The sequence below is a fragment of the Erpetoichthys calabaricus genome, chromosome 4 (assembly GCF_900747795.2).
Source record: "Erpetoichthys calabaricus chromosome 4, fErpCal1.3, whole genome shotgun sequence".
Lineage (NCBI taxonomy): Eukaryota > Metazoa > Chordata > Cladistia > Polypteriformes > Polypteridae > Erpetoichthys > Erpetoichthys calabaricus.
This window is the reverse complement of record NC_041397.2, coordinates 144,369,718-144,394,798: the sequence shown is the minus strand read 5'-3', so window position 1 is coordinate 144,394,798 and position 25,081 is coordinate 144,369,718. Positions and strand designations below refer to the sequence as shown.

Below are 25,081 nucleotides of genomic sequence, written 5' to 3'. Positions count from 1 at the left end.
ATGCTATGATTTAGTCTAAAGCCTTAGCATATAGATGGTGATACAGCCTGTCTAATGAATGAATTTAAGCTCCTACTTTATCACTCTGTGTCACTTTACTGTATCCTTTCCTTCCTGTGGCACAAGGTACAGTTATGAAGCATGATAATGGGAAAGATTAAACTAAAACTATTGTGACCTCCGGCTGACCGCAGCAATGCTAGATTATGAGGAAACATGGACATCTGGACAGTTTAGTCATGGGCAAAAACACACTGAGATACCTCTTTAGAGCACAGCAGGGACTGAAGGTTAGCGGACTGTCCGTACATATCTGCCTATGAGTGTGAGCTTCTACACGGCATACAGGAGGTGAAATTTATTGCGTAGACAAATGAGGCGGGCTCCCTGCCGCGTTCCAGCACATGCTTTACTGCCTTCTATAAATCATCACCTCCAGCTCCACAGGCCGAGCGTGTTAAAAGACAATCAGGGAAATTAGCAGCCGCCTTCAAGGGACCCATTTTCACATCATTAGTCACTGTTGTGCACTTCCACACAATAAAGTTCTCTGTTAAAGAGTCAGTCATCTCAGCAGGTTTGTGAGGACTGAGGCCTGCAGTAAAGCCAAGCAAAGAGCCTGAAGCAATAACAGGTAGCCGAGACATGTCAAGTATCACCCTGGCATCCGAAAATACTATATGTAGAAAAGAAACAAGTTAGCTTTTCTTTTTGGGTCTAACCAGATAAAAACCCATTTAACTTGATGCAAGGCTTTCCCCAGGCCTAGAATGTCCAACTACCGATAAAAAGAGATCTTTCTGGTTTTGCATCCTGCTCAGATTCACTGTATGAAGTTAAATCTCTTTATCCATCTGAACATTTGCAAAATTGATGCACCTCAGATTCATTAAGAGTGTTTAGCCAAGAAAACCAACTGGAATGTTTCTCTATTACTAGACTTCTTCTGTACACCGTTCCTTGTTAGTATGAAGCTTACTAACATTTTAGACAAATTTACACTCTGCTAATGTAAACACACTCTCTACAGACCAGCTGAAAGCACACTTGCATCAAGAGAATGAAGAATATCCACAATGCAAACAAAGTTTTACTTATATATCTTAGCCGAAAATAAAGGTCCAAACTCTGGTGAGTTCCAAAGCCTACAGACATATCCTAATAAAATGTCCTCCCAAACCCTACCAAGATATGCAGATATGCAGATACTGCAGAGATATAAAGACTCTGAGGAGAGGTTAATTTACTCCTGATATGTGGGATACTTAGTCATTGTTGAGATATTCATCTTCTTCTTCTTCATCTTCTTCTTTCAGCTGCTCCTGTTAGGGGTTGCCACAGTGGATCATCTTCCTCCATATCTTCCTGCTCTTTGCATCATACATTGTTGAAATATCCAAATGATGTCATTTTACATATAACACAGCTAAACTGAGTGTCTTCTGAAATAAGTGAACAGATGTCACTGTCTCCACCATGAAAAACAACTGAACAATTCCTGTAGATCTGTTGACTCGTTGCCTGCTTTTTCTGCCAAGTTGAAGCACAGTGCAGACTTGTCACAAATGGTTGTATCTGTTATATTAACGATCCCAAGTAATTCCAATATAACATAACAATAAAATATTGTCCCCAGAGATGCTTTTTCTTTTCTAGGCTTAAGAATTTATATTTAGCCTCAGTAAATCTTTACTTACCACTTGAATCAAATATCTACACAAAAGATGGCCTAGCCCTGGGAAAGGAACACAGAAGTACCTGGAGGCAGTGTTGGCAGTTATTTTAAGGTTACTGGGGTTCCGGATCAGCTTGTCCAGAATGCTGACAATCTGTTCGAACTTGGGCCTATTGTTCCGGTCTTTCTGCCAGCAGTCCAACATCAACTGGTAGAGAGCAGCAGGGCAGTCCATGGGGGGAGGCAAGCGATATCCTTCATCTACTGCTTTGATCACCTTTATGAAGGACAAAAAGAAAGTGCAGTCAGCCAAGCTGTTCTTCATGACAGACTCCCCAAATCCATTATAGGAATGTGAGCAGTCTGGGTGTATCTATAAATCACTGGGTGCAAAGAATGAATCTCTTCTGGATAGGTAGCCAGTCTGTTGAAGAACAAACTTAACCAAAATCAAACATGACCTCTGCTGATCTCTAAGTATGGATGATCCCTTTGTTTGGAGTTTTTTCTCATGTTTCAGGAATGGAAGCACAACTATGGAGTATATCAGGTTAGCTGATTTGTGTTTTCTATTTAAATAAAATAAAGTTATATATTTTAATACATTCTTGTGTATCTTGGCACTAGATAGTAGAAAGTATGAATTTCATTGTACTCTGTACACACGACAGTACTACTTACTATTGCTACTATTACTACTACCCATTCTTACCAGGCCAATTTTGAGGCAACATGTGGCAGAAAAGTAGAGTGGACAAGGAGAAGAGAGGGCATGTAAACTGTACTTTAACAGTGACTGGACAGGAAACTGAACCTGGTACAGTGGAGGCAGCAGCACTGAACTTTGTACCACCTAATCACCCATGCTCTGAATTGAAGTATTTAAAACTGAAACCACAATCAGCTTCCAATCTCCACGAAAGGCGTCTGGTAAAAATTAAGCTTTAAGTGACACCAGACAAGGGCACGCTTGACACTGCTAGAACCTTTTGACATTGTAAGTACTAACAGAACTGGAATATGAGGATAGAGATGGTTGTATATATTGATTATCAGCTTTCACTAGGTTGCTCTATGTGTTTCTGGATAACTCGTTTCTTGCACGGTAAGCGCTGATGTCAATGAAAACCCCCACGTAAGGACAGAGAACATACGTTCAAATATGGCTGTGCAAGACACAACCAGAGCCACACTGCACTCTCTGGAATAATAATAATATGTCATTGCTATTTTTTTATGTGATTTTTTTAATATAAGGAGTGTAAGTTGGATGTGGAGAACAGGGTCTTGTGCAACATTCCTCAGCTGGAGGATCATTAGAGCTACACTCTAAAATTCTACCCAAAAGGCTGTCTAACAAAGTGAGCCGATGACGTGTTGTCTTCACCTAGCTTCTCATCACCATCCAACAGCACATATTTGACGATTTCATTTCCCCGCTCAGCTTAAGTGTAACCTCAGAATTCAGGCCAACTAATGTTTCTCATAGCTGTGTGTTCCTGTATATATATAGGTGTTAAGTGACAAGTGGCTTCAGCACTTCAGAAGGTGCACTTCAGCCACCAGCTCCTACCTCAGAAGGCTGCAACATGAGCACAAACCTGTTGCCAAGCATGAGCTTAAAACTTTTCTTAATGGGCATTCTTGACCTGCTACAAGTTCTTCTTTTCTGTGCATTTGGGTACATTGGAGGGAGGTGGAGGTCAGGTCTTGGCATGCATAACAGATAAATAAAAGAAGTTAACTTGAAATTCCACCTCGTGCCCTGCTAAAAAGCTTTGGGTGAGTCACTTCTACTGTGTAATTTTGTATCTTTGGAACATATACATCACATGGATCTGTGTTAGGAATTAATCAGAATTTAAATACAAGTGATGATTACTTGCCTAGCACATTTTTACACCATTCCAGGACGTGTTAAAATTTCAGTAAGATTGCTTAAGTAGCATTACGTAAATTTACTTTTTACAAATGTATGACATGATGGTCATGTGACTTGCACAGGGCCACCCAGATGTGGGAACCAAAATGACAACCTCTACCTTACAGTCCAGTGTCTTGGCCACTAGTTCACACAGTCTCAAGGTGGCAGGCAAACAGGGTGATTTCTTAGTCAATAAAGCACTGGATTCCTGCCAGCTTAATCCACACACTTGACTCATTTAGTATGTGATCCTGAAGAAGACCTTAACCTGCTAGTCCTCACAAGGTATAAATACTGAAGCTGCCTGGAAAGCACTATGGATGATGTTCATAAAAGAAAGGTGCTATGTTCCATAACTTTGTTCAGGTAGTGAACAAACAGTCCATAAAGGAGCACATAAACTGGCACCTCCAGAGTTTGCTCTGTGGTGGTGGATTCCTGCATCATTTTCTGGGTACTGCTAGCATTTCTTACTTTTATAGGTGAAGCAAGGGGACGCAGGAATTAATTATTGATACTCTATAAATTACGGGAGAGAGATGACAGCTTAGAGTTATGTTGAAGCACTATTTTTTTAGCCTGAGTGATTGTGGATTTGGAGTACAGTGTGCCTAGGAGCCTCCAGGAGGCACAGTTTTTAGTGGTGTGGCAGCTGATTGTGTTTTTGATCCAACACTGGGTTTGAAATCGCCCTTTCACCCAGTATTGCAGAATCTCAAAAAACAGGGAAACATTTCTGTGACAACTAGGGGGCTCCGCCCCCTGCTTGCTTCGCTCGCCAACCCCTGGCGTTGGGGCATGACAAAGAGTGAGATGTATGAATTAGATATAGAATAGTGTGCAGGTTTGGATGATGTGTATAGAAATAAAAAATAGAGTGTTTGGCATAGAGTAATGTTTTATTGGAATATTTCTTTGTATACAACATTAGTAGTAAAGATGGTGTCTTGTCCTTGAATGAGTCTTCCTTGGCATGGATCATTTATAATTTTAACTTTAACGTCAGATGAACGTCGAACACGTGAGAAGGCAACATAAAGTTGTCCATGTCCAAAAACGGGTTCAGAGAGGTAGATGCCAACCTTGTCCATGGTTTGTCCTTGTGATTTGTTGATGGTCATGGCAAATGCAGGTTTAATGGGGAACTGTTGGCGTTTCAATGTGAAAGGTAATTCTAGGTCAGAACTCGTAAGGTCAATTCTAGGAATGAGAACAGTATTGTTAGCATGTGATCCTGTAAGAACTGTTGCTTGAATAACATTGTGTGTCATGGTGTTGACGACTAACCTTGTGCCATTGCATAAACCCTGTTTAGTGTTAAGGTTTCTTAATAGCATGATTATTGTTCCGTTTTTAAGGGTAAGGTTGTGTTGTGGTAATCCGGCCGGGTTAGTCTTGGATCTTGACCAAGACCAAAGCAATTGTAGTTGCCGCTATAACTTCTGCATTTGCTTTTGTATTGGCCTCCTTTTCAACTTCATGTAGCATTTTTATAGACTTAGCTAATGGGTGATTGTTTATGACATGAGTGACGTTTCTCATTATAAGCTTTGTGCATTGTTTGTTTTCAGGAAGGTTCATTCGTTGATAGATTGCCTCATCTGGATCTAGGATGTAGATTTGTGCATATTTGCGTTGTTGATTTGTTTCAGGGTGCACTGTTCCAATGCGATGCAATATTTGTCCACATATGCGAAAGCAGTATGGGCCATTGCCTTTGGTGGCCTGATATGTACTCCGGTAGATGCAAAAGCAAATGAACTATTGTAGGATCTAATGCAGTTCATAAAGTTTTTACTTTCATGCACATCGTTAGTTAGAAGCTTCTGTAGACATTCAGGATATGAATGTAAAGGAGGCAGTCTAATCTGCCCCTTTTGACAACAACGTGTAAATTCATTATTTGTATTGCCAGTTGTTTCTTCTGGGAAGTTAAGTGAATGACAATGATTGCAAATGACATTCATTAATCCCAATGAATTTTCCTCAATAGTGGATTCATTATTGAAGGCGTTTTCAGCCATTTGGCGTAAGCGTTTAACATGCGTCTGGCGTTGATGTCCGCGACGTGCATGTTTTGCTTTTGGCGTTTGAGTGCCGCGTTGTTGCATGTCCAGTATTTGGGACGCGCTATTTTTTTCTTTTAATTTATTCGCCTCCGCTTTGTGCAAAGTCCGTTTCAGTCTACGTCGTGCATTGTTTGTATCGAGCCTTGTCCGTTTTTGTATGTCGGTCATTTGAGCTTTCTGCTTTTGGAGTCTTGCTTTCTTTTTTTCTGGCAGTTCATTTGCGCGTTGTAGACGTCTGCGTTCATTTATTTTTTCTCTTCGCTCCCTTTTTTGTATGTCTGAGACGCGAGCTCTTTCGTTTTGAAATTGTGCTTGTTTCGATGCAGCACTTTGAGACGCGCGCTGTATGCGTCTACGTTCATTGTGTCTGTCCATTTGGGCACGTCTCTGTAACGGTGTTACTTGTGCTTTGCGTTTTTTGATCCGTGACATTTTTTCTCCCGGAGTTTCAGAAGCGCGTTTTATGCTCCGCCGTCTATTTTGTTGTTTCATTCGTGTTCGTGTGTTTGGTCCCGTTATCCTTTCCGAATCGTTTTGTACCAGTGACCGTGTATTCATGACTTGTTTCTTTCTCAGCATGCAAAATATGGATAAGTAATAAGGAGGATCTTACTCACTGTTAATATGTTTCCTTTTCTGCAGTTGAACGGTTAATAGTGCTTTATTGTAAGGAGATCCACCTATGCTGACACCTATGCTGCTTAGTGTGAAGGTGTTGACGTTCACTTTAGAATATGTGGCTTTGGGTGTCACTTCTTATGGATGTGTGGGGGGGGGGCGTGAGGATTGTTGTTGCGCGAGCGTCTTCTTTCTTTTTGTGTTCCTGTGTCTTGTTGAATCCCCCTCTTTGTGTGTGTCCCGTCCCTTGCTTGTAGGGTCTGTGGGGTGGTTTTGTGTTCTTTTTTTTTGTGTTCCATGGGCTTGTTGAATCCCCCTCTTGGTGTGTGTCCCGTCCGGTGCTTGTGGGGGGGGGGGGGGGGGGGGGGGGTGCCTTGCTGTTGTGCAAGAGCCTCTTTTTTTTTTTTTTTTTTTTTTGGGTCTAGTTTCGTGTGCAATGTGTTTCGTGCTTTGCCTGCGTTTGACTACTTTTTTATGTGCCTTTTCCTTTTTTCGGTGCTCGTTGCGCCTCATTTCTTTGACTCCTTTTTTCTCTTTTTTCTGTGCTCAATCCTTTTTTCTGTGGTCTTGTCCGCCTCTCGCGGCCCCTCATCTGCTTCTTGCAGCCTCTTTTGTCCCCCTCTCGCGGCTCCTCAGCCGCCTCTCGTGGACTCTTTTTGCGCCTGCGCAGTACGTCTTTTTGCGGCTACGGCCCATGGCCGGATGTCCCTGCGTCCATCCGGTTTAGCATTCTCGGTTAGTAATATGGATGTGGTCATGGGAACAACAGCAATTGTGTGAAAGTTCCTGTATAACAGCCAGTCAGCTGCTCCGTCAACAGTTTCGTCCCTTGAAAGAGGAAGAGGAATCACTACTACTGCAAACTGTGTATGTGAATTGCTCCTTTGGGATTAATAAAGTATCTATCTATCTATCTATCTATCTATCTATCTATCTATCTATCTATCTATCTATCTATCTATCTATCTATCTATCTATCTATCTATCTATCTATCTATCTATCTATCTATCTATCTATCTATCTATCTATCTATCTATCTATCTATCTATCTATCTATCTATCTATCTATCTATCTATCTATCTATCTATCTATCTAACTGAAAGCAGTAATTTGGAATGGTTCAAAGATCTGATGAAAATGTATTCAGAAAGCCAACTCCTTTAGTCTGCAGGAGGGGAGAGGTTAGGAGAGGACCTGGACACATAGTGAAATTATACAACCAAATGGGAAACAGGGATGAATTGGAATTTTCTGTTAGGGAAGGAGAATGCTGACCTAACCTGTTTTGTTCAGGATCATTACATACCACACACACAAAAAAAAATTATAAAATGAACAGATATATGTTGGATTTTTCTAATATTGGTTACCTTCTTAAGATTAGTTTTTCATTTTATTTTGTTAAAATGTCTTTTGTTAAAATGATTGGCTCAAGCAGACCCCCGTGACCCTGTAGTTAGGATATAGCGGGTTGGATAATGGGTGGGTGGGTGAGTAAAATATCATTTAAGGTACTGGTGCTATGTGGCCAAGTTAAAGACTTACAAATGAGACAGATGAGCCAGCATATGCCTTAATGTTTGGTGATAAAAGTCACTTTGAAAGGCAGCTGAACCCAATTTGACCAAAGCCATCACCTGTACTCACATCCTGATTGGACATCTCCCAGTAAGGTCTCTCTCCATAAGACATGACCTCCCAGAGGACGATGCCATAGCTCCATACATCGCTAGCTGAGGTGAATTTGCGATAAGCAATTGCTTCAGGTGCTGTCCATCGAATTGGGATCTTCCCACCCTGCACATCAAAAAAATATGTTCAGTAGACATTACCTCATACCTGCCTGAATTTACAAGAACAGTGGCCATTGGGAGTTACAAAGGCAAGTAGATAGCTCCTTACCTCCTGAAAGTAACATAGATTGGCTTCCAGACAGAGAAGAAGAATACAGTATGTAGTGATTTGCCTGCTAGGCTTTAAAACTTGTAAATCATCCTACAAAACGAGTGTGAATCTCTACAGTTATAGTATTTAGTGGATCAACCAACCTGCACATATCCAGGACCTGCCTAAGCTGTGGGCGGGCTATAAATTTCTTTAACTACTCACACTGAATTCTTTAACATCTGTGGTAACTGACTGCTGGGGTGAGTTGCACCTGAGTTAAAACAGATCACCCCATACTTGGTGAAACATCCTTCTCTTCCTCTTGGGCTGGATCATCAATCTCCAGCATCACTCTATTAAGTTCTGCCACTCTACCAACATACCATACTTGCAACCTGCTTGCTCAATCTACGTAAGTAAACATAGAACATCTGGCTGAGTGTCCATGAGGTCAAATTCACATGCTACACCAACCAGCTCCTGTTTCATCCACGTGTTTCCTTTCATATGGCACTATGGAAAAACTGATATGCTCTCACCCGAGTGGTATAAGCTGCCTCTGGGTCATCCTCCAGCACACGTGACAGCCCAAAATCAGATACTTTGCACACCAGGTTGCTGTTCACAAGGATGTTGCGAGCTGCCAGGTCCCGGTGGACATATCCCATGTCTGACAGATACTTCATGCCAGAAGCAATCCCACGAAGCATCCCCACAAGCTGGATTCCAGTGAATTGGGCGTCATGCTTCTAAAGAGAAGGAAAAAGTGATTTGGAGAATGAACTGAGTTTCCAGGTAAAGCAGAAGCATGTTAATGGAGATGATGGGTATGCTCTAACCACCAGAAGTAATGCTGTTTTCTTCTTTACCCCTAACTGGGAATGACTACCCAAGGAGATGATTTGAACACTGAAAATAGTATATGAAAATGTTAGGCTGACAAACCAGAAACTAGAAGAACTAGGCAACTCATGAAACTATGTCTTAAGCTTCAAAAAGCCCACCCTCAGGATGTACATATATCATGTAAAGTTCACAACAAAATAGGAAGTTGACAAGACAAAACTTTTATTCTGTTGGAATCCAGGCATATCCAGGCAGGTGACACAAGTGCATTGAGAAGGGTGGGGACTACATTGAGAAATTACATTATCAGTTTTGTTCCATTTTCTAATAAATCCCATTTTCTAACTTTAGCTTGACTCCCCCTCATATAATAAATCACAAAAGCCATCTGATTGAGTGATCCCACCCTTCCAGTGCTCCACTTACACTTTGCACCGATATGATGCTATTCATATCATGTTAGCAACCTCCCACATGTTAATTCATTCACTTGTTCTTCAACTAAGCCATTACTATACAGTATGTATACTGTGGTTGTACTGTTAGTGATGTATCACTGTAATGTGCTTCACATATGCTGTGTACTCTGGACGTTTGGGGATTCTGTCCGTGTAATACGGAGCATTCGTTTATTAATATTATACCTCCGGTGCCGTGTGTGTGTTTTATGTGGTTGTCGTTGTAGGCGATTGCGGCATCCGTACTATCTCGGGTTTGACTATGCTGTGTCTTGTGGACGTTTGGGGACTCCGTACTCTCTCTGGTTTGATTGTGGGGCAGGACGCCAAGGCGTCCTGTGTTCGTTTTTTCTGTGAGTACTCATATTATTGTATTACTGTAATGTGATTCACATATGCTGTGGAGTCCGTATCTCTGGGGCTTTTGTACCATCTCGGGGTTTTGCTTGCGGTGTGTTAGACGCGCGTTGTAGGTTCGCGGTTTATGTGGTTGTCGTTGTAGGCGCATGCGCCCTCCGTACTATCTCGGGTTTGACTATGCTGTGTCTTGTGGACGTTTGGGGACTCCGTACTCTCTCCGGTTTGATTGTGGGGTGGGACGCCGAGGTGTCTTGTGTTTGTTTTTTCTGTGAGTACTCATATTATTGTATTACTGTAATGTGATTCACATATGCTGTGGAGTCCGTATCTCTGGGGCTTCTGTACCATCTCGGGGTTTTGCCTGCGGTGTGTTAGACGCGTGTTGTAGGTTCGCGGTGGATCATCTGTCCGTTTAATACGGAGCGTTCGTTTATTAATATTATACCTCCGGTGCCGTGTGTGTGTTTTATGTGGTTGTCGTTGTAGGCGCATGCGCCCTCCGTACTATCTCGGGTTTGACTATGCTGTGTCTTGTGGACGTTTGGGGACTCCGTACTCTCTCCGGTTTGATTGTGGGGTGGGACGCCGAGGTGTCTTGTGTTTGTTTTTTCTGTGAGTACTCATATTATTGTATTACTGTAATGTGATTCACATATGCTGTGGAGTCCGTATCTCTGGGGATTCTGTACCATCTCGGGGTTTTGTCTGCGGTGTGTTAGACGCGCGTTGTAGGTTCGCGGTGGATCAGACTTCGCTTGCGCCTTCCGTACTATCTTTGTGGACCTTTGCGGACTCCGTAGTGTCTTACGTTTGACTCTGGGGTGCAGTGCGGAATCGTCTTTTCTGTGTGGCTGTGTCGTTAGTCGTTAGCTATGGGCGCATTGTTGCTTCATGTCTTATCTACGTTAGTTGAGCTCTTTCGTTTTTGAGCCGTAACTCCTTCGTTCGCGGTTGATCAGACTTCGCTTGCGGTTTATGAGACGCACGCTGTAGGCGCCTGCGCACTATGTCTCCTGGGTCCATCGCCGTGTACCTGCGTCTGTGCCTTCCGGTTTACTGAGACCTGCGTCTGTGCCTTCCGGTTTACCATTCTCAGTTAGTAATATGGATTAACTGTACTATCAATCTAAGATGGGTTGAAATCCAAGTAAACGATGTAAACCTTAGCTTTAATGTTTGCAATACATCACACAATGCAAATGTTTCTGTTATATGCCATTTGGTAGGGGATTCATAAAAACATACAAATGTTTGTGATCTACCATCTTTTGTAAAGACAGAAATGTAGCAAATGGATGGACACACAGACAGAGACACAGAAACTTATCCTTTTATTAAGGTGGATTATATTATATTGATAAAGAGAGCTACAAAAATCCCTCAGTTCAATGAGGCATACATTATGTTTTGCATATGAATCTTCATGAAGAGAAGTTAATTTACTGACATCTGGTGGCATGGGGCTCTGGCAGTCCACATATTTCATAGATGTCAATCAATCATTTAGGCAAGCTGAGCAATCAGCAAGTGCTTTGTGATCTACAGTATAATTATCATGCAATTATTCTGCTCTGCTTTAACTTCTTCATAATCACTGATGCAGAAAAGTAGAAAGGCTGGCCCATTCACCTGTACTGAAGACAACCACCATCAAATCATACTCCATAAATCTATAATAGGCATGTTGGGAGGCATGTGAAGGGAAAGTCTAACTTATTCGTTTGAATCATCCGTCTAAATTCTTGTTGTCATCTTAATTCAATTATTTTTTACATAGTGCAGTATCTTTATATACATGGCACCAGATAATCAGTTAATAAACAGGTTTGCAAATATTTTATGTGATATTCCTTTTTTTAAATTGTGCCATAAATGAACTGTAAGGCACTCTTCTATTAGTTCAATTGTGTTATTTATTAATTAAGAGGTGTAATGATAAAGAAAATGAGCAGAGTACAAGAGTCAGGTAGAAAACTTTCATTTGTGGTGCAAGCAGAATTATCTGCATCTTAACATTAGCAACTCAAGGAATTGGTTATTGACTTTTGCCGCAATTAAGAGCCTCTATGTCCAGTCCCTATTCAGGGAGTGGATGTAGAGATGGTCCAGTCTTACAAGTACTTGGGGGTCCACAATAATGACAGGAAGACAGAGGAACTATATAAGAAAGGGCAGAGCAGGCTCTTTTTCTTTTGGGAACTGTGTTCCTTTAATGTGGTAAGTGACATCCTTGACATCTTCTATAACTCTGTCCTGGCCAGTGCAACTTTCTGTTCTGTGGTGTGCTGGGCTGGTAACATCACTTCAAGACAAGCACACCAAATCAACAAGCTAACTAAAAGGGCAGGCTCAGTATTGGGATGCACTCTGGATCTCCTGGAGGGAGTAGCAAAGGAGAAAATGAAAACAAAACTGAGTGCCATTATGAACAATGCTGCACATCCTCTATCTCACACACTAACACTGAGTGCTTTCAGCCAACAAATTATTCAGTAAAAGCATGTCAAGAAACGCTACTGGGGGTCTTTTATATCAACAGCAATACGTCTGCATAATTCCTCACTATTACTGTGACAGCCAAGTCAGAAGTTTTCCCTCTTTTAATTTTCTTGCTCTTTAGTCATTTTAGTGTATGTTCAGACCATCGTGTGTGTATATATATATTTATTTATCTATCTATTTATGTATATATTTCTGCAAAAAGCCCAATTTCCCCCTTCTTTCTTTCTTTCTTTCTTTCTTTCTTTCTTTCTTTCTTTCTTTCTTTCTTTCTTTCTTTCTTTCTTTCTTTCTTTCTTTCTTTCAATATTCCTTACCTATCTAGGCTCTGTCTGTGACCCTGCACAATTCCCTTCACTTGTGTCAGGGCTCAATTTATGGTACTAAGTGAAATTACTCTATCATACCACTAAAGCACCTTCAAATTAGTTTCTTTATGGAATGGAACTACATAAATTAAAGGCTGGTGGTTTGCACTACATATTTTTTATAATGGTGCCAAAAATTGTGCTCTTTAAGAAAGGAGCTGGGAGGAATTGGACTGCTGTTTGCTCAGCAGAACATGTGTGTACTAAGACTGTTTGGTTCTAGTCTCTTTTTACAGGATGTCAGATTTATGGTAAGTAAGGTGGGTGTTTGAGTAAACATTGGTTAGAGGATTAAAACACAGAAATCTTGGTGGTTTTCTTTAGGCGTATTTATCAAAAGAACCAGAAAGTATTCACAAGGACGAGATTTTCCTGAGAAACTTGCCCATTTAAAGTAGCCATATTTGAGCTGCTATTACATATTTTTCATGATTTGTCCTTTTGTTCTAGGTTGATGCCTGTTTGCACCCACTTCTGCTGTGATGGCTTTGGGACTACTTCTGAAACCTTACTGGACAGAGAAGGGATAAAAATGGATGGATGGATGGATCATCTCTTAGACCTTCAAAATGACTTTATGTGAAATTGCCACTGCAATTATCAAATCAGTATATTGAATTCCTGCATACATTACAGCGCACTTCATAATACAAAGACTGAAATAATTGTGAGAACTGTCAAAGCCTTTGACCTATCCTACTTGGCATGGTGACTTGAGTTCACGAACGCTACTAACCCTCTTCCCCTTTTCATAAATTTTGCAAATTCTCATATACCGGCTGGTGGTTGTCTGAAGGGTTATTCATCTGACTAAAAACACAAGAAGAGAGAATAATTAAAAGTAAATCTGTCACATGATGCAGTTGACATTTTTTTAGGCCCTTTGGCATAGTTTACCACTGACTTTAATTAAAGGTTAACCGTTTTCTATGAGGGTCAAAAAGAAAATTAAGCAGTCAGCAGAGGAGCAAATATGCATATTAAATGCAGACATCATATATTAAAATTCTCAATTTAAATTCTGTTTTGCATGAGTAATCATTATGCACTAGCTATATTATTAAGAAATGTTAAATCACAATTTTTCTCTCTTGAAGAGAAAGATGCCAATCAAAGGGGTCTTCATTATCCACACTGAGTACAGTATCTAGTTTTCTAAATCACTAATCTCAGTTGACTTTGTGTTAGTTTCCATCCCTTCTCCAGCTGGTGTTTATAACTCCAAAGTGCCTCAGAGGACTGCCTAAACTTCTGTAACCCTCGCAAAAGTCTACAGTGCCTTATGGGGAATCCTCTTGTGCTCTCTGGTATGTCCTGGGTCTATCTTGCATTTTTTTCCTAGGGATTATGTCCAATACACACACACACACACACACACACGCACACACACACACACACACACACACACACACGCACCATGGGTGATAGCCTAGGTCAAAGTTATTTGACAATGGTTGTCTAATCCTCAGCTCTCTGAGGGTTGCAGGGACTGCATGTTTCCATTACAGCCACTTTCTTTAGTTTCTAACCAATCACTGCTGCTAATAGAACATACAGCGGTTAGCTGCAAACTCAGAATCAGTACCCTTGCCCAAGCTTTGTTGGGATGTTGAGGTGTGTGATCTCTTAGTAATGTAGATCTCCTAGTCTGCTAACCTCAAAGCACTGCATCCATTTTGTGCTGCACTTAAGATGAACTGTAAGTGAGACATCCCCATAATACATAGTACTTTGAGAAGCTATGTTTTGGCAAGGCTGTGGCAGTGGATGACATCTGGCCAGAAATGCTCATTTACCACACCTCAGTGGCTACATTTGTTGCTAAGCTTAACTGCTTTGAGGATGAACTTATTAGATTGCTTTGCCTTTCACCACCATAAACACAAACCTTTATTAATGTTGCGTGGCCCTTTGTTATGATCAATGGACATTAGTTCATTCTGCTTTGTTTACCCTGTGCTGAGGAAATGGGTCAACAAACACAAAGCCTTAATTCACATCCTTAAGACTTGTAAGTTTCTTATTTCCCTGACAAATACAAATGTGATCTTAGATAGATAGATAGATAGATAGATAGATAGATAGATAGATAGATAGATAGATAGATAGATAGATAGATAGATAGATAGATAGATAGATAGATAGATAGATAGATAGATAGATAGATAGATAGTGTTACACAAATGCACATGGGAGACAGTTTACAGGCTCAAATAAATGTGTTTCTTCACTGGTGCAGGGGTTGACGCTGTACTCTAACTCTTCTTCTTTCCCTCTGCAGACCAATAGAAGCACCCCCTCATAAAAACGTCACTTCTACTTCCGGCCCCACAGACCCTGGCTCCTACAGACGTCATTTCTACCTCCAGTCCCTCAGAACCTTCCTATAATATCATTTCAGCTTCCAGTCCCGCCTCTTCCTGTCAGTCAGCTATATATCAGCTATCTTTGTCATTATACCTCAGTTCTGTTTTGGTTTGTAAAGACATAATATTGCTTTTCTTGCTTTTTTTCAACCTCATCTTTTCAAGTTTATGTGGTAGCTTCCCCAAAACTTTTTCTGTCTAACTCAGTTTATTTTACGATAGATAGATAGATAGATAGATAGACAGACAGACAGACAGACAGACAGACAGACAGACAGACAGACAGACAGACAGACAGACAGACAGACAGACAGACAGACAGATAGATAGATAGATAGATAGATAGATAGATAGATAGATAGATAGATAGATAGATAGATAGATAGATAGATACTGTAATCTGAACATACCAAAATGAATAAAAAGGAATAACATTAAGAAAAATGAAATTTTCTCCCTTGTCAGTCACAGTCACAGTGAGGCACTATGTAGGCACATTGCTGTTGATATAAAGGCACCCCAGTAGTATTCAGTGTGTCAGAGAAAGGATGAGCAGCATTGTTCATAATGGCACTTATGACATAATAACAAAGCTTAATAGATCAAAATCTTGAGGAAACATTCTGATAAGTTCTCCCCAACCTGAGACCTAATGGTCAATTAGTTTTTGGTGGACTTATGGGTGGCATGTGTGTGTGTTATGTTCACCCATTAAGATAATCACTGAAATGCTGCATGCACAAAGGTAAAGTGAACATTCAAAAAGACAGAGCCAGATTCACATACTTCCTCTCCCAAGGTAATGGAAGTCATACTCACTCTAAGAAAGCTGTCCAGGGAACCATTTTCCATATATTCAGTGACAATCATGACTGGTTTACCTGGGAAGAAAGCAGACATGAGTTTAGATGATGAATGAAGCTGTGGAGAATGCACGCATGGAGCTACGTAAACATCCAGAGGCACAACAGATAGCACTACAAAGACCATAAATCACTTATTAATGTGTCTTACACCCATCAAAACAGATGGTGTTTTACATGTTATGTTCCTCACTGACTACAACTGGCAAAGAATCTTGTTTCAGAAGCTCAACAATCTACTGCACAAACGTTGTATGGAATTCACTTGCACTAACATGCTGATGAAGCCATTTTCCAAATCCTGTGCAGATCCAACATGATGTAACCAAAGGAAGGATTTTTGAGCAACAAGGGGAGATGTTTGGTTTAAACTTTGTATATTTATCTTTTAATTTCTTGTTTTAATTGTCTTTAATCTACTTTGTTATGAAAGACACTATTTAAATATAAAGAATGTTTAAATAATGTTACAAAAACCAAAGCATGTGGACACTGTATAAAAATCTGCCACAGAGTGAGAATGTAACTAGCAGCAAACCTTATTGAATCCTAAAAGCATATAAAGAAGAAGGGTTCTCTGCTAGCGACATCTGGCTTACTCCCCTGCTGTGGACAACCATAATGGCAGACATTTCCTCTTCCCATTCCTTTCCCTATGTGGGTAGTTAGTAAGTAAAAAGGGGAAATATAAGCTTTCATCATGCTGAAGCTATCATAAAAATAGAGGTTAAAGTCGGGCAAAGCTTCTGTGAATTTTAATCACAATACAGTATGAAAGAACACTTAACATACTATATAACCTTAGTGACAGGGACCAATTTAACATCAAGCAAACATTTACGCTATAATTTAAATACAATTAACCACATTTCTATGTGTTTTTCAAGGCACATAATATTACAATGCAAATTTTAAAAATTAGGTACAATTGGACAACAAAACACAATTTAGACATGTTTTAATTGTGTCGCAGAGTAGGCCTTTGTGTGTGTCTGGAAATTACAGACAGCGATAAACTGCTATAAAAACAAAAAGGTTAAAAACAGATAAAAACAATGCACAATAACCATTTTTGAAGGTCACTGAAAACCAGAAGAATTCTTAAGAACTAAAAGTGATTTTAAATTGTCCAGTTATGCAAACAGAGATCTCACTCTCTGGTAACTTTAAGTCAGTTAGCATAAATTGTAAACTATGTACATTAACCGAAACAATTGTAAAGTGAAAGCAACGTTCCAGTACTGTTCCATTACAGAGCAGTCAGCATAAGTTTAGACTACAGATTGACTGACTGTGTTACATTAATATTGTAGTTTTATTGTAATAAAAGTAAAACATCTGATAGCAGAACAGCTTATCTTATCATCAATGTTTACTTCCAAAATGATATTATTGATTTCAGGCTTAACTTGAGAAACTACAAGTAGTGCTGAGTCAGGTCAAGCATTTAGTTAGTGGTCTAAACATAGAAGACAATGAGTTATTGCACAAGGAAATTATTCTGTATTTGGTCATACCAGAAGATAGTTTCCATATGTGTCACTGCTGCAACTCATTTTTAAAAGTAAGTAACACATTTTGCAGATGACACTAAATTACCTGATTAAGCAGGCATTCGAGAGTCAGAAATAGAAATGATTAAATGTCACGTTTTGTTTAAAGGAAGTGGAAATAATTGGAACAATTACAAAGAGTGGAGTTTGGAGCTACATTATTGTGCACCTTACTGGAACAACGTGGGAGTCCGAGTCACTCATCAGTGTCCTCAGTCACACAGTGTGCAGTGGAGATTAAAAAAAAAGACTAAAAGGGTGTTAGGCTATATAGTGTTCAAACTGTATAGAGTACACTGAAAAGAGGTTGAGATACCTAATGCACTTGTGAGGCCAAATTGGAATACTATGCCAAGTTTTAATCTCTTTGTAACAAAAAGAACAAACAGTCCGACAGAATGTCCAAAGACAAGCTACTAGACTGATTCTGTGACTTGGAGGTATGAGATAAGAGAAAACATTGAGGGAGTTAAGTTTTCTTAGTTTAAGCTAAGAGGGATTATTAGGAGACTTGATAAAAGCATCTGTGATGGACTGGATATTACTAGGACTGGATCTGCCCCACTATGACTCCACATTGGATTAAGAAAGGTTGAGAATGTCATGTTGTGTTATGGTAAAAACGTTTAAATTATTTGGATAGATGCCAGTTGTAATTTTTGCATTAATTCAGCTAGAACACAGGGACACATTTTCCAGTAAGTAAAAGGTAAATGTACTTAAATGTTAAATTATCTTACTTCATGAAAAGAACTAAATTCAAATGCAACAGGTTACATAATAGAATAGCTGAGTAGCACCTCAAAAAATATTTCAAAAAATGAAAAAACAAATCTTGACCAAGTGTTATTTTGGAAATGTTACAAAATTACTAGTTTATTTATGCTTGGCTGAATAGCCTGCTTTCATTAAAATCTCACTTTTTCAAAATGCATCTCGAAAAAGCAAGCAAGTGAGAATTTTTAGAAAACTCTTTTGTAAAAACACTGCACATTGTGATTTCCAAGAGAGTGAAAGTGACACTGCATTCCTATCCATTACAAGTAGACTTGGATGCTGTTCTCCCCCATACAGCAACACTAATATTCATCTAAATGAAGTGAGAAAGCCAAGGGATTATACAAAATCCATTGGCACTCCACAAAAGTGGATGCCAAAATGACAGAGAAGATGTGTTCTTTATCTTCTTATGAAATCTGCTTTCAATAAGCAGCATCTGCTCTCCACACGCCAATGTTGGACAAATTGAGTGGCACCCGCTCTTATAATGCCACCCCTCTTTCCAGTCCTTTGATTCACTAAAGAGGGAACTGTCATCATTACAGAGAACTCACTATAGACTGCGATTACTATATCATGCCTGAGATCCCTAAAGAGACTCGTTTGTTGGAAGATGGCTCAAAAAACAGTATGGTATTTACTAGTAGTTTTATATTAGGTAGTTTTACAGGAAATTATGTGGTAGTTTTATTATTTTGTTTATTTGCCTCTCACTCTGATGAAAAGCAGGTGACTTTGTCAGACAAGATTAATACAGATTTTGTCAGTAGATATTTGTACTTTTGTTACATTTTTAAACCCACATTTATTAAGACATACAGAGACGAACATGAGGCACGACCTGTGATGCACTGGCACCCCACCCAAGGTTAGTTCCTGTTTTGTGGCCAATAATATATAGTAATAAGCAGATTCCAAAAATATAAATAAATGAATGTGAGACAGTGACACAGTTGTCATTTGGGTGACAATAGTAGCAGTTTGCTGGGAATGACAATCCATGCAATGCAAGTAGGTATGAATTATATGTTGTACATTGTATTATTGTTCATGGTTTGATCACTCAGTCAGCTAGTCAGGAGAAGGCAGGATATCATGGATTAACAGAATGACTGATTTTTCTTGTAGCTATGCAACTCTAATAACTTTTTTCTTTATAAATCACCTTTTATGGTTAATGTCATTGTGTCTTTCTTTTATGTGTCACTTCTCATGATAAAAACAAATACATCCTTCAGTTATATAGTACCTTTCACTGGATGCAGCATCTCAATTGGCTTTATATGTGCATTACACCCCCATTTTACAATGAAGTGACTTCCTCAGAGCCTATCTCTAAATCTTAATTGTCACCAACGCCCAAACTCTTTGTGTTATGCTACAGGGAATGACATTATTGTCAGACTGTAAAAGCTAAGCTAACTTTAGCAAGGCTGCTCATCATTTGCAGTCACATGGCTCCATCGACTGAGCTTTGGTTTATGGATTTACATCTGTGTGGTGCACCACCATGTCCTCTCACCTCACTGCTTACGTGTCTATGAATCTGTACCTCTGAAGGTTGTTTTCAGGTATACCTTGAACATGAATGACACTACATAAAATTAACATTGCCAGATAGTGGCTGCAAAGAAATGGGCAGAGAGGAGCCCTCTGAAGCTTTGAAGATTTTTTATGATGAAATGGGCACCATTGCAGGCTTTTTATTGATCTAAGTCGACTGCCACTGTAAATATGAAGACTCATTTATTGTACATTCATTTCTATTACAAGAATCGTTCAGTTGTGGAGCTGAATAAAGTCTGTGAAGGGTCAGTATCTGAGGTGAGGACTGGCATTTTCTTCTGTCCATTCAAGCACAGCACAGGCACAAATATGAAGGCTAATGAAATGGTGGCATAGTAGAACAGCCATGTTACAGGCCAAATTGGCCAATACTTACTTCTGGTCACAACCCCTTCCAGTCGGATAATATTTGGATGGTCAAACTGTCCCATGATGCTGGCTTCACTTAGGAAATCTCGTCTCTGCTTATCTGTGTAGCCAGCTTTCAGAGTTTTGATGGCCACTGAGATCTCCTTCTTGGAAGGCAGCTTCAGGCGTCCGCTACACACCTCTCCGAATTCTCCTTGTATTGGGGAAACAAACAATAAAATCAACTTTTTAGATGCAAGTAAAGGACTTACAAAAGGGATTTTTACACTTGACTACATATTATTTTTTACATTAAGTTAATGCACAATACTTTCCCACTTTAAATCTAAGAGTTTGGACACAGCCTGGTTTAAGTCCCCACAAAGTAATCCAAGTTTAAATATTATCCAAATTTACAAATACATAGATAGATAGATAGATAGATAGATAGATAGATAGATAGATAGATAGATAGATAGATAGATAGATAGATAGATAGATAGATAGATAGATAGATAGATAGATAGATAGATAGATAGATAGATAGTGTGGCAGACCCAGGCCAGGACGCACCTTTGGATCCGGGGGAACACCCATGGGCTACACCCTACGTCCCCCGGAACACTTGGTGGCAGCCCCCCTAGGTTGCATCGGGGCCACTATTGTGGCACACCAGAAATCATCTCTGTTGGGCTCCGTGGCCACCACCAGTTGGAGCTGCACGGCTTAATGAGCCAATGTGGGCTGGAAGTGCAGCCTTAATTAGGTTAATTATCACCTGAAGCACTTCCGGGTGGGTTATAAAAGGAGCTGACACCCACCACTCAGGGCGCCAGAGCTGAGAGAAGGAGGCCAAAGCTCCATAGGAGGAGTGGAGTTGGAAGAAGAGTGGAGTTGTGTTTTTGTTTCACTTTGGGTTTTGCTTTGTGGAACGGTGCTGTGCCTGTGGGACACGGGGAAGACGTGCTCCACGGGTGAAGAAAATAAATGTGTTTCACTTTTACACGTGCTTCTGTTGTCAGTCTGTGTTGGGTCGGCCGCCTATATAGTGCCTTATCACAATAGATAGAGAGATAAGGAGTGTCTAATGATAGATAAACACTTTATTCATCCCCTCAGAGAAATTCAGGTGTCCAGTAGCTGAAGCACATCAGCAGATTATTATAATTTTCAAGAAGAACAAAATATAAATAAAGAAATAAACTGCATTTTCATATTACAAAAACTGCAAACTGTGAAGAATTAAATATTTCCTCTTTTCTTCTCAGATATGACAATATACAAACAAAACAATATAAATGTAACAATATAAATGAAGAAAAGAACTGAAACACAAATTGCTGTCAGATGGAGATTAATCACATTAGTTTTTGAAAATAATTCCTAAACACACGTCAATGAGTGGCTGAGCTACTGTGAATGACAGGCTATACAATGATAGGAATACACCATAGGAATCCTTATATAAATATCTTTCAATAAGACTCACAGTCTGTTCGAATGGTTTGTCTGCTATGAAACAGCAGGCAGCACTAGTGTGCAAACTTTAGGACACAAAAAAACAAAACCTACTGGGAACCCTGATTCAAAATTATAGGTTCCAAAGTTGTCTTTTTTGTCTGTATGGTCCTAGAGAACAACTATACAAAATTTGGTCCAGATTGGTCAAAGGGTGTAGGATTGTATAGGGAACATAACAGACAGGCAGGCATTCTATTTTATATGTATAGATTGAGATTCTATTGTTTGATCCAGTCAATGTACATTGTTTAAAGAGCACCTAGTGTGGCCATATTACTACAGGGGTGAGCTGTTGAGAAGAGACATCTTCAAAAAGTAGCACTGTAGTGAGTGGCACAGGTGTAGCTCAGGTTTGAAGACAACCATTTACCCTACTGATATTGAAGAAGCAAGTCTCTCAGCTTGAAGCATCTGTCGACGTGCAAGTAAAACTGTACACATGGGGCGCTATAAAGCAGCTATACCTAAAATTCATAGAAGTAACATAGTTAACTGTACCTGTAGTGTTGATGAACCAAAATAACAAACATAGGAACTTCTACGATAATACAGTATACTGAAGAATAGTGATAATACCATCTGGTGTGGGTAACTCTTTCAAATACATTTTTTGCTTTTGCTTCTATTGGTTTTACTATGTTTTATTAATTTTGCTTTAAAGTAATATTGATTATATATTGTTTCATTGGGTTAAGGTATATTGTTAAGAGCTCCAAGTGTTGCTGATTGCCATATTCCCTCAGACGTTAGCAGCTAAAGGGCACTTTTCTAAAGAAGCAGAGCAGTAACTGGACATCTGCTTTGGTGAGTAGCACAGGTGTAGCTGAGGTCTGAAGACAACCATTTGGCCTAACTAGTAAGTCCCATTGCTTGAAGTGGCTGTGCACATACAGGTAGAGCTGTAAATGTGGGGTGCTACAAAGCAATTACAGTGCATCAGGAAAGTATTCACAGCGCATCACTTTTTCCACATTTTTTTATGTTACAGCCTTATTCCAAAATGGATTAAATTCATTTTTTTCCTCAGAATTCTACACACAACACCCCATAATGACAACATGAAAAAAGTTTACTTGAGGTTTTTGCAAATTTATTAAAAATAAAAAAATTGAGAAATCACATGTACATAAGTATTCACAGCCTTTGCCGTGAAGCTCGAAATAGAGCTCAAGTGCATCCTGTTTCCCCTGATCATCCTTGAGATGTTTCTGCAGCTTAATTGGTGTCCACCTGTGGTAAATTCAGTTGACTGGACATGATTTGGAAAGGCACACACCTGTCTATATAAGGTCCCACAGTTGACAGTTCATGTCAGAGCACAAGCCAAGCATGAAGTCAAAGGAATTGTCTGTAGACCTCCGAGACAGGATTGTCTCGAGGCACATATCTGGGGAAGGTTACAGAAAAATTTGTGCTGCTTTGAAGGTCCCAATGAGCACAGTGGCCTCCATCATCCGTAAGTGGAAGAAGTTCAAAACCACCAGGACTCTTCCTAGAGCTGGTCGGCCATCTAAACTAAGCAATCGGGGGAGAAGGGTCTTAGTCAGGGAGGTGACCAAAAACCCGATGGTCACTCTGTCAGAGCTCCAGAGGTCCTCTGTGGAGAGAGGAGAACCTTCCAGAAGGACAACCATCTCTGCAGCAATCCACCAATCAGGTCTGTATGGTAGAGTGGCCAGACGGAACCCACTCCTTAGCAAAAGGCACATGGAAGCCCGCCTGGAGTTTGCCAAAAGGCACCCGAAGGACTCTCAGACCATGAGAAAGAAAATTCTCTGGTCTGATGAGACAAAGATTGAACTCTTTGGTGTGAATGCCAGGCGTCACGTTTGGAGGAAACCTGGCACCATCCCTACAGTGAAGCATGGTGGTGGCAGCATCATGCTGTGGGGGTGTTTTTCAGCGGCAGACACTGGGAGACTAGTCAGGATAAAGGGAAAGATGACTGCACCAATGTACAGGGACATCCTGGATGAAAACCTGCTCCAGAGCGCTCTTGACCTCAGACTGGGGCGACAGTTCATCTTTCAGCAGGACAATGACCCTAAGCACACAGCCAAGATATCAAAGGAGTGGCTTCAGGACAACTCTGTGAATGTCCTTGAGTGGCCCAGCCAGAGCCCAGACTTGAATCCGATTGAACATCTCTGGAGAGATCTTAAAATGGCTGTGCACCGACGCTTCCCATCCAACCTGATGGAGCTTGAGAGGTGCTGCAAAGAGGAATGGGCGAAACTGGCCAAGGACAGGTGTGCCAAGCTTGTGGCATCATATTCAAAAAGACTTGAGGCTGTAATTGCTGCCAAAGGTGCATTGACAAAGTATTGAGCAAAGGCTGTGAATACTTATGTACATGTGATTTCTCAGTTTTTTTTATTTTTAATAAATTTGCAAAAACTTTAAGTAAACTTTTTTCACGTTGTCATTATGGGGTGTTGTGTGTAGAATTCTGAGGAAAAAAATGAATTTAATCCATTTTGGAATAAGGCTGTAACATAACAAAAGGTGGAAAAAGTGATGCGCTGCGAATACTTTCTGGATGCACTGTAAATTACAATAAAGGTACATTTGCATGATAATACACATGGTCTACAATAAATACTGCAAAATCAATTTTTTGTTGAATATATGGTCTGGAGTGATAGCTGTTGGTCTTAAGAATGCTGATGTAAACTGGAGAACACAAATAACTTCCCTGTGCATTTTATTCCCATCATGCCGTAACAGTAACTTTCTTCCACTAATACTATTCTGTTGCATTTTGGAACACGCAGTGCAGAAACAAGCACCAGGTTTTTTAAATTTTCCTGCAGCCAAGCCTTCCATCATTTATTTTTAACACATGTTTGTATTGCACATGTGTCCCCATTCTTAAATAACTCTGAGTCTATCTTGGGTGCAGGGTTTGACTTGTGCTCACTGTATGCTCACACCAACAGAAATCAGCTTCCTGTTAATTGGTTAGCATTTGAGAATATGATTACACAATTGGTTAAAATGTTTGCAAAACACATTACATGGATGTTGCTCTTTTACTAAAATAGTGCAAAATGCAGTAAAATGTTTATAAATCTAAAGCAACCATACCACATAAATCTAGGATGTTCTGGGAAAACTTAGAAAAAGAAATAAATTAGGAGCAAATTAAAGAAACATTTTGCTTCATTGAATTATGCTGCATCCACCACACTTGGAACTTGAAAGAAAAATTAGGAAAACATTCTAAATGGTTTTTCTCCCTGAGGTCAGTACTTGATGGTAACCCTACTGCAAAAGCCAAAAGCAGGAGTCATTTTGGATATGTTTCTACAGATGTTGCATAGCACGCAATGCTGTTATTACCCATTTATACTACTTAGTAAGTAATTCCTGCATACT

The 25,081-nt window shown here is 39.9% G+C and overlaps 1 protein-coding gene across 5 annotated transcripts in view; it reads right to left on the bottom strand.

The window, feature by feature from the left end:
- Positions 1-25,081, bottom strand: part of epha3 (eph receptor A3) — a 214,022-nt gene that overhangs the window by 11,324 nt on the left and 177,617 nt on the right. For all 5 annotated transcript variants that reach the window (XM_028799857.2, XM_028799853.2, XM_028799854.2 and 2 more), the window contains exons 11-15: positions 20,211-20,396; positions 15,892-15,953; positions 8,715-8,924; positions 7,936-8,085; positions 1,759-1,952 (exon numbers count right to left, since the gene is read on the bottom strand). In XM_028799857.2, the coding sequence (XP_028655690.1) occupies positions 1,759-1,952; positions 7,936-8,085; positions 8,715-8,924; positions 15,892-15,953; positions 20,211-20,396 (802 nt within the window). The remainder of the gene's footprint in view (positions 1-1,758; positions 1,953-7,935; positions 8,086-8,714; positions 8,925-15,891; positions 15,954-20,210; positions 20,397-25,081) is intronic.